This window comes from Centropristis striata, chromosome 4 (assembly GCF_030273125.1).
Source record: "Centropristis striata isolate RG_2023a ecotype Rhode Island chromosome 4, C.striata_1.0, whole genome shotgun sequence".
Taxonomy (NCBI): Eukaryota; Metazoa; Chordata; class Actinopteri; order Perciformes; family Serranidae; genus Centropristis; species Centropristis striata.
The window spans coordinates 12,232,312-12,242,293 of NC_081520.1; the positions used below are offsets into that span (position 1 = coordinate 12,232,312).

Consider the following 9,982-nt stretch of genomic DNA (forward strand, 5'->3'; position numbering starts at 1 on the left):
AGTCTAGACAGCCAAGCTCTTTATTTTCTCCTTTTTTTCGACCTGACGTAGAAATGTTGTGTTCAACCCTCTCGACTGATGGAAGTGCAGTCAGCTCAAATTATCGCAGTCATGTGATCATATAATAGTAGCAACAGGCCTATGAATGGTGGAAACAACACAACCAGAAGAAACGTGACATCACTGTAAGGCATGGATAGGTTTTTCAATTATACTTATTGAGTATCTGTGTATGATGTGCTGTTTGCTGGGAAATTTATGTAATATTTCATTGCTGCACAGGTTGGATGGATTGATGCCCGAGGGTGTTGAGAAATCAAACAATAGCTTTGCTTTCACTCGCCCGTTGAATCGCAATGACTCTGGAGTGTACCGCTGTGAAGTGACAAACGACATCGGTCTCCGTAGTCAAGATGTAAACCTCTGGGTACAAGGTACGTTTTGACTTGTACACTCTGTTTCTTCTACTACTATCTGCTTACTTAAATAAATCACCTTTAACACTTGAGGTTAAAACCGCAATCTGTGCCTTTTGACATTCATCGTGCCTCTCTGATGTAAGATTACCCTCTCAGTACGATCAGCCAGCTCAGTTCAACACTTCTAGCAGAGCTAAGCCTCCATATAAATGTCCCTGCCCAGATCCACTTTCACACATTCCTGGCAACAGAGGAGCACGGAGTGCAGATAAAGAGTATCGGTACCAAACGTTTCCAGTGTTGTGGTTTTGGCAACATTAGATTTCTCAGATAAGGAAGAGAGTGTTTACCCCTGCTGGTTCAGCAAAGTATGTGCCCATGTAGCCTTTCTCTTTGTTTTGTTTAAGGTCAGATTTCCCAGCGGGACATAATGAATTGTGTTCACAGATTTGCAGTACACAGAAGTATATGTGTGTACTCGATTAGAAAATGTTATTCATCAGTATATTGTATTGTTGAAACTGTTTTGTATGAAATGTGATATAGCACATTCACAGATTAAAACTTATAGCCAGAGAGGGGAGTTCCCTGAATCATCTAAAGGGGTTTCCCTGCATTTGGATTAGTGAAATGCTGCTGATTCACTGACATAAATCTTTGTTAGAAAACTCAAAGGATAATAATAAAGAACTCCCGTCTGCTTCCTCTGTCTGTCCCAGGTTTGCCACTTGAGTTCATTATTGCAAAGTCAGGGCGTGGATCCTGAGAACTCTGCATCTCTTTTTGTTTTCATTTCTCCTCTGCTGCTTTTAATCCTTTTCCAAACAAAGCAACTGCTGCTTTTGGACACGTACTCCGCTAACACACACAACCCTTTTCGTTTCTCATTGTCGGGAGGACAGAGCTGGAGAAGCCCCAAAAAGGGCTGTCAGGCTCCATCTGTGTACGGGCCCGGTTCAAACGAAAGCACAGCTGACATCCTGTCCATGACGGACTTGCAGTGAGCAATTATCTTGCTTCTCTTGTCAAATATTAAGACTTGGGCATGTGGCCTCTCACTTCCATCCCCCGTGGAGAAAACCAGGTTGAGCTCAGCTGTATCCCCTCCCCCTCCTTCAGCGGTTGCTCCGTGTTTCACATTCCCAGTTGTCTTTGCAGCCTTGTGGTTTTTGGCTGCACGTCTCTCCGATGATCAGCTACATGGTTGCAGATGCTCATAACACGACATGAGTTTAAAATGTCGCGCTGCAGGGCGGGATTGATAGTGACTGACTAAGGAGACGTTTGCCAGTATATCAGTTCACTGACCTTGGTCCGTCTCCATTATCCTCCCTCATGCTTTCACTTTAGCCCTGATCCTTTGGGCTCACACACAGTGCATAATTAAAGGTAATTAGAGTCTTACTCAGTTACACAAATTGTGGAAATCATTACAGCTCTACGGGGAATCCGGTTTTGATAACTAGTACCTAAAAACCTCCTGGAGATGCAGACCTCTATTAGTGCGAGTCATATTGCTTTGTAGTCAGGCCTTTGATGTGCCTGTGCAGAGATCGACTTGTGGTATCAGGCTGCTCTTAGCCCCAGAGGCTGGAGGTCAAAATGGAGACACTTATCCTGACCTTGAGCTCCACACAGCCCTTTTCCTCTCCGACTCTGGCTGCTATCACAAACGCCGGCCACCGGAGGACAAATCAGATGCAGGAACCTCACATCGATCACACAGCGTTTCATCTTCTCACATGACTTCCCCACAGCAGGGTTTAGAAAGAAAAGGGGGGAGAGCCAATCACGCTCACTCAGATGCTCATGAGTGCATGTCCTCTGTCCTACTATCCCTCTCTGTCTTTCTCTCAGGCACACACACAATGACATTTAGCACTTAACCTCTTTCTGCCCCTCTCATTTCCTCCTTTTTGCTCGACAGCACAGCTTTCAGCAGATTCCTTAGTCTCGGGAGAGGCATGTCTCTGTTCCAACACTCCACAGTGTTGCTATAAATTAATCTAAAAACCATTCACACTTGCTTTGTCAGTCGTTACAGAACATAAAGTGCGGTCTTTCTCCCCTTTATTTTTATGACTCCTCACTCCATCTGCTGTCCTTCTCCTCTGTTTAAATCTTTTCATCACATTTTCGCTCTGCAGATCCTCCCCCCACCACGGCCTCCCCCAGCACCACCGCATCCCTCCTCCACGACACCTCCGGAACCGGCACTGCTGTGGACCAGCGGAGGGCCCTGTTCACCTCCCCGACCCTGGCATCCTTACCTGACAGCAGCCTGGGTACTATAGTCGGCGGAGCTGTGGGTGGAGTTTTATTCCTGATTCTCTTGCTGATCCTTGGCGGCGCCTGCTTCATGCGACAGCGCAGGACCTTCAGAGGAGACTACTACACCAAACAGTACCTGGGACCCTCTGACATGCAGAAGGAGTCTCAGCTGGATGTGCTGCAGCCGCATGAGCTGCAGGAGGTCTACGGGGACAAGACGAGCAAAGGCAGCCAGGAGCTGAAACCCAAACTGGGTGGAGACATCATTTACCCCGACTACACCCCTGACCACAAGGATAGGGATGACTGGGCTGACAGGGGGGATGGCCACAGGGGCCTCAAGGAGGGAAACTACTACCCAGATCACTACAACACCCAAAACATGCACCCCTGCGGGCCTCCTGTGCACAGCACCATAGTGAACAACGGCTCCCCCTACCTCCCGGAGGACTGCTATGACAATGGCACAGACAGCGACTATGTGTCCCACATGGACGGATCTGTGATCTCACGCAGGGAGTGGTATGTTTGAGGAGCGACAGAAAAAAACAGACAAACTAAACGACTGACTGAGAATGACTTAACAAGTGGCAGATAAAATATCATTAAAGGTGTCATTTCAGCTAAAAGGATGAATACAGTTTCTCAGCTCAGTTTCACAATGAGCTCTTTGAACAATACTGCTCTGCCTTGATTGTAACCACTTAACCTTAAGGACGTGTATGTGGATCGTATTACACTTGTAGCATTTCAAGGAGCTACAAATCAGCTGGAACGCCTCGGTGATATTATCAGTGCAGGCTGAAGAGGCTGTGGCATACAGTGAAGTTGACTGATGTGAACGAGGTTTTGTATTCTGCTTGTTTGTGTTTGCACCTGTCTTTAACACAGGTCACAGGTCAGGTGTTCAGACCCTTGTTAGTGAAGTATTTATATCCCTGACTGACTGAGCTCTGCTCCCATAAAACTTCACAACTTCTGTGGCATTTTCAAATCGGTCTCTTGATTGCTTACAGCGTTTTCATACTGTTGAAATGTTTATCATGGCTGCAACCAGTATTTACAGTAAATTATATTGCATGATTTCTTTACAAACAAAGTGTATCATCAAGTTAAAGGGAAGGTTTGTCAGTAACTTAATTAAAAGGGAGAATTACACAGGCATTGTTCTGAGGGAAAAGCAAACTGACTGACACTGGTACATTACAAAGAAAACCCCCCTAAACCACTAGTTAGTTATTCAGTGGCTTTTTCAAACTTGCAGTATCTTCAGTAAATTATTCATGGAATGATAAGCTGTCACCTGACAGAGAGAGAGATAGATGCCACTCCCTGTGGAAGTACTTTTACTTTTCGTGTCAGTTGAGCTTATTTATTTTACAGATATCTCTGTTCCTAAAGTTGCAGTCCTTAAGATTTCAGTTCTGTAGTACCGTATAAACAGTGTGGTTTAAAGAGGACATATTATGCTCATTTTCAGGTTCATACTTGTATTATGGGTCTCTACTAGAACATGTTTACGTGCTTTAATGTAAAAAAAAAAAACACATTATTTTTCTCATGATGTCTGTCTGAATATACCTGTATTTCCCCCCTGTCTGAAACACTAAGTTTTAGTGCCTCTCTCTTTAAGTCCCCCTCCTGAAAATAGTCTGCTCTGATTTGCTTGCAACAAAAAATATACCACACCTTTCCAAAGGTAGTTTTTCAAGCTGTGGGTGGAGATACTCAGAAAACTGTCTAGTCGTCTTATTTTGCAGTTTGTGGGTTAGTAGACGCTCCAGATACCCAAATGTACAGCCCCAGTTCCTAAAAAATCCAAATATGGCCTTAAACTTAAATTTAAAAACGTGATTATTTGATAATCATTTGTGACATACTCTATATTCAATTGAAAACTGTACAAAGACAATGTTTTTTTGTGTTCAAACTATAATACTTGGAGTACTACTTGGAATATACACTGTAGCCTGAAAACCAGCCCAGCTTATGTTTTATTTGCTCTAGCGTCAGGTCTCTCTCCCATTAAGACAAATTTCTACCTGATGTAGCCCCCACTGAGCCATGAAAATCATTTACTTCTTATAAGGCTAGTGTGATGTCCAGTGTAATTCACTAAACTGGGAACAAATATAAATCAAGATTCTGTTATAGGTTACATTTTTGTCTTCGCCTAGTAACAACATTAATAACAACCCTTGGAAATAAAAAAATAAGAGATTCCAGACTAATATGCATTTGCTGATTAGTCTGATTGTGCGACACTATAAAGGCAAATGTACACACTGGATTCTTGATTTGATGCATTCTGTTTTTATTCACGTTTTACATAACTTCCCAATTTTTTTGGAATTGGCGAATATGCACAAACACTGTAGTAGTGCTTTTTTCATGATATCCTCTTCAGTACAGCAGCAAGCACTCCTTAAGCTGTTCCTTGATAAGCGACACAACTAGCGAATCTTGTAAGAATTAAAAATGGTCCCTTGACAAAAAAAAAGAAAGAAGAAAAGGCACCTTTTTAATGAACAATCTGGGTCAGTGATACCTTCCAGTTCCTTTGTATGCTTCATAATAAAAGCCAACTTGTGTCTTTACCAGTTTAGTAGTTTTAATGTGAAACAGTGGCAGTAGGAATCTGCAGCAGCTCAGTTCAGCTCTGACTCTGTGTGAAAGAATGCAAAGGGTAAACAGTGAGGCTAATATCAATAAGATAAAATTGTGCAGGGTGTATTGTTTCCATGAATGTGTTCAGTAAGGCAAACTAGTGTAGGACTCTGCCACTATCTATTAAAATTATAAAGAGATACTTGCTGCAAAAATACAAATCTGCCAACAATAAATAGATTAAAAAATGGGGTCTGATATCATGAAAAATTATAACTATTATCATTATTGAAATGTGTTAATTCAGTGACTTTCTTGCAGTGAAAAAGCACAACCTCCATTATTACAGTTGTCAGTGAACATCAAAGGAAGCCTACCAGGCTTTGGCCCTCTCCACTTAGCCATGATAACAGGCTGCATCGCTGTCTTTCCCATTTTCCCTCCTCTGTATCCTCTGATTTCTGTCTGCACACAAACACCAATTGGTCATTATAGTTTTTATTTTAAACGTGGGATCAAAGCAATGAGTTATAAATACCAGATGTGACTATCACAGCTGTCATCATCATGAGTTTATGTGGCTCCATAAACCACCAACAGTTTCACTGCTCCCGCTCGACACTCCACCGTCGTGATTCATGACGGTAAATAAGCAAAACACTTGTTGAAAGGAAAAAAAGTCAGAGAGAACAAGGGTAAAAGTAACACTAATAAACTGATCCTTCAGCTTTAGTTTGTGTGTGTTTGAAGTATGATTGCGCGAATACCTCACAGCACAGTTGGAAACTGTGAGCGGCTGACATCACTACTGATCACAGAACAGGCTATAATGTTGGGGTTTGGCTCCTCAGCAGCTCCTCTGAGGATATACAGCGATCATGGAAACTAGAAATTTAATCCACGAGTGAAAAAATTGGTTTAAGAACCATGTAGGTTAGAGCTGTCTGTGTAATGGCTCCCATAGGGATTTTTCTTTCCCTACAAACAACAAACCCAGTGACATTCAGTTACAACAAAGGAGTTGACATCATGAATGATCTCATCTCTCACTGCTTGATTTGACCTTACACTTTTCCACTTAGTGCTTCTTCTTTTTTTGTTTTCCTCAGGAATGGATCAAAGTGGCCTCACATGAAAGTGAAAACATAACCTTTTTTTCGTTTTAAATCCCCATTTAGTCAATCAGGCTGTTTGTTTCTAGAAGAAGGAATCATAATGTGTATTACAGTCCGGTCAGGACTGGGGGTTGGGTATATTATGAGGTCTTTCTTATTGGGGTTTTATAGATTGTGGGTGCACTCCTTTTTTTTCCTAACCTTTCTCCACCCTCGTGTTCCCATGCCAGGGCTTTGGTTTAAAGGTTTAGATGTCTGAGAATAAACTACTTTAATCTCGCTCTCACTCTCATCGTCGCGCACACACACCCAGCCGCCACACATCTGCCACTGCAGCCCACATACGAAGAGCAGTCCTCGCCTCAAACCTTCAGCTTTTTAATTAACTTTTTCTTTTTTTCTCATTGCACTTGGCAACTAAAGTGCTTAAACTCTGTGATATATAGCACATCCATGTCTGCATGCACGCTTTTTTTCATATACATGGCTGATTCTTAGCTGTCAACTGGTTTCTTATTTGTTAAAGACGCTTCATGCAAACTGCTGTCTCTGCTCTAAAACAGACGTTTTTTGTTTTTTTTCTTTCAGTCTCTGTTTAATCTGTAAAGACTGACAAAATGAGCTGAAGTGATGAATGTTTTTGTAAAGTTTTTTATCCTTTTGGATCACTCAACAACTGGTTGCATGTAAAGTAAGTTATTCGCTACTACGCTCATTATTTCTCATCACTAATGTTTATATACATGTACATAATGCTAATAGGCTAGCGTAGGATTAGCTGTTCTCTCAGTTTGATTTATATGCTCATGTACAGTTTGTTCTGGACTCCCCTACTGAATAGTTGGTGCCTTAGACGGGCTGAGCAATGCACAGGAACTTTGAAAAATAACAAGCATTAATATAAAGGATATTAATATCATTGAAGAGGAGGACAGATTGGTCCATTAATATGTCTTCCATCTTGATATTTAAGATTTGCTGTTTTCAAAACATCAGAAAAGACAAAAGGTTGGTTGTCATGCCTTATACACTTTGAAAGGACACATGTAACAAGTTAGTTACTGAGAAATTGTAATAAGTAAAGTTTCACTTGGAATTTAGGCAAGCCAGATTCGTAGAAAATATTATTGTCCTGTAAATATGCTGGCTGTTTTTTTTATTATTATTGAAAAAAAATATTTTTTGTATGAGGTCTGTAATTTTCACAGAGTATTAGTTTATCTTACATGCGTTCGAGGAGCTTTTGTCTCATGATAACGTAGAGGGCGAGCCTGTTTTCACTGCATTTTATATTTGTTCTCAAGAGTTTCTGACCAATTATTTTGTATGTTGTTGTTTGAATGATTGATGTCTCACAGGAATCAGAGATGGAAGTGGGGTAGATTGTATTTTGTTCCTTTGTTTGCAATAAAAGACCATCATTATTATTGCACTCAAATGTGTCCTGGGATTCTGCTTTCAGAGACAAGGTTTTTATTTTCCTTTATTAAGTACTACTTTCATCAGTTCATCAGTTTTTTAGATGAAAATCATGACAATACAATATTCAGAGTCAGGCCTTTATAGATAGATACCAGGGGAGATTAAATTACTGTACAAAAGCAGTTAACTAAATCGTACAGAACCCCTGCAGGAAATACCTATTCGATGAATGTTATGACTTTTAGTGTAAGTTATTTTTTTAGATGATAGTTTGTACTGTCAAGAAAATTGGTTCGTCAGCGTGTCTTTATGTTACTCTTAAACAACTTTTCCTGTTAACACATTAAATACAACATTTGCATTACTGGCAGGGTGTTCAACGTTGCGTTCAATTGAGATTGAAAGTTTATAATCAAACTTGGAAACGTTAGTTGACAAAACAGTTTCAACACAAGGTCCATTTAGTGCTGAAGCGGTCAGGAGATTTTGATGGGATCCTAATCAAAAGCTGCCCTTTTCAGCAGATAGAGATTTCCCATTTGTCATGGATTTGTAGGTGCTTAAATGTCAACGTTTGTCTCAATCAAAAAGTTCAGGAAAGCTACTAAATGGACCTTGACGTGAGATTGTTTTGTCATCTGTTGTGTCAAAGGTCAAGAATTAATCTTCAGTCCCGTGTTGTAGGCAACAACATGGAAGAGAAATTGTTAAAAGTGCAAAAAGAGTTCCAGAAAAAACATTAATGGATCCTGAGGTGAGATTGTTCTGTCTAAAAACTGTGTTTGAGTCAGTATAAAAATGGCAGTTAATAATGTTTGACAAAAAGTCTTAACTCAACACCCACTTGCCAGATTATTTTTTCAGAGCTTTAAGGCATATCATTAAAATGACATTTAGTAAAAGTCTGCGAACCGGAGACAAACAAATAGTATAATTTCTTCTTTGTTGCATTAGTTTTTAATTGTAGGTTATTTTTCTTATTTGAATATAACATGTTTTCCTGTTTCATATAATGTTTATTCATTATCTCTAACCACTTATCTGAACTCGGGTCACCCAGTTGACACTTTGCAAGAAGCGGGGTACCCCCTGGACAGGTCACCAGACTATCGCAGGGCCTCATTCACGCTCTCATTACCTCCTACGGGCAATTAAGATTCACCAATTAAACCTAAGCTGCATGTCTTTGGACTGTGGGAGGAGGCCGGAAAATCCACAGAGGAATATTGAATATAAAGGATATAAAGCATGGGTTAATGTAGTCTGATGATAATTATTTTGTGGTAAATGGGACGATTTGCTGCTCTTTTCTGTGTGATATCATTGTAATTCAAATATCTTTGGATTTTGGACTGTTACAAATATGTTTCCTCAGGACTTGGGCCTTGTAATGGCCGTTTTATGCCAGAAAAGGAAAATAAATGCCAGACTGATGATAAAAATAATCGGTTTTGGCAGCCAAACCCTGCAGGATTTGAAACAGAAATACTAGATAGATAGATGGATGGATGGACAGACTTTTCTCCCCCAAATGCAAAGTAAAGATGTTTCAGTCTTTCTGGCCAGTGGTCATCAGTCTCTGTCACCTTCAGCCTCTTCCACTGTCCACACCTGTGATAGTAACTAACTGACCCATTTCATGCAGCTCTCCATCCTGTCTAACTCAGCACCCTCTTCATCACCGGTTCACAGAGTGAAGCGAGTGAGGCTGCCAGGGTTTTTTTGTCACACCTGCATCGACCACCCACAACTCCCTCCTGTCACCCAGAGAGTAAGATGTGTCTACTTAAATATTGTGAAGTTATCACGCTGAAATTATGCCCTCAAAACATTTACAAAGGAATTTACAACGGCAGCACCTAATCCAGGCCCTCCCACTTTAAGTGCCTGTGTTTAATCCCCAGTGTTAACCTGGCTTTGGAGGTGACGCAAACACTATCAATATGTGTTTTTTAGCAAAGTGACAATCGCCCCCTCTGGTCCAGATTAGGAGCAGGAGGAGAAACCAGATACTTAATCCTCTGTGGCATGTTGGACAGAAATCTCCCTTCTTGGACTTCACTTTCATCACTTCAGCGTCCGCGTCGCCCCGGCCCAAAAGCACTCAGTCTATTATCATGGTGTTGCCTGACTGGGATAACCTCGGCC

At 41.1% G+C, this 9,982-nt stretch overlaps 1 protein-coding gene across 2 annotated transcripts in view; it reads left to right on the plus strand.

The window, feature by feature from the left end:
* nectin3a (nectin cell adhesion molecule 3a) overlaps positions 1–7,571 on the plus strand; it is a 32,093-nt gene extending 24,522 nt beyond the window's left edge. The window contains exons 5-7 of one of the 2 annotated variants that reach the window (XR_009394158.1): positions 283–434; positions 2,567–6,035; positions 6,121–7,571. Coding sequence is in view for 1 of the 2 variants with exons in the window: in XM_059331320.1 (XP_059187303.1) it covers positions 283–434; positions 2,567–3,222 (808 nt within the window). In the remaining variant the exon portion in view is untranslated. Of the gene's footprint in view, positions 1–282; positions 435–2,566 lie in introns of both variants that reach the window. The other variant, XM_059331320.1, reaches the window with a different exon arrangement.
* The last annotated feature ends 2,411 nt before the right edge of the window (positions 7,572–9,982 follow it).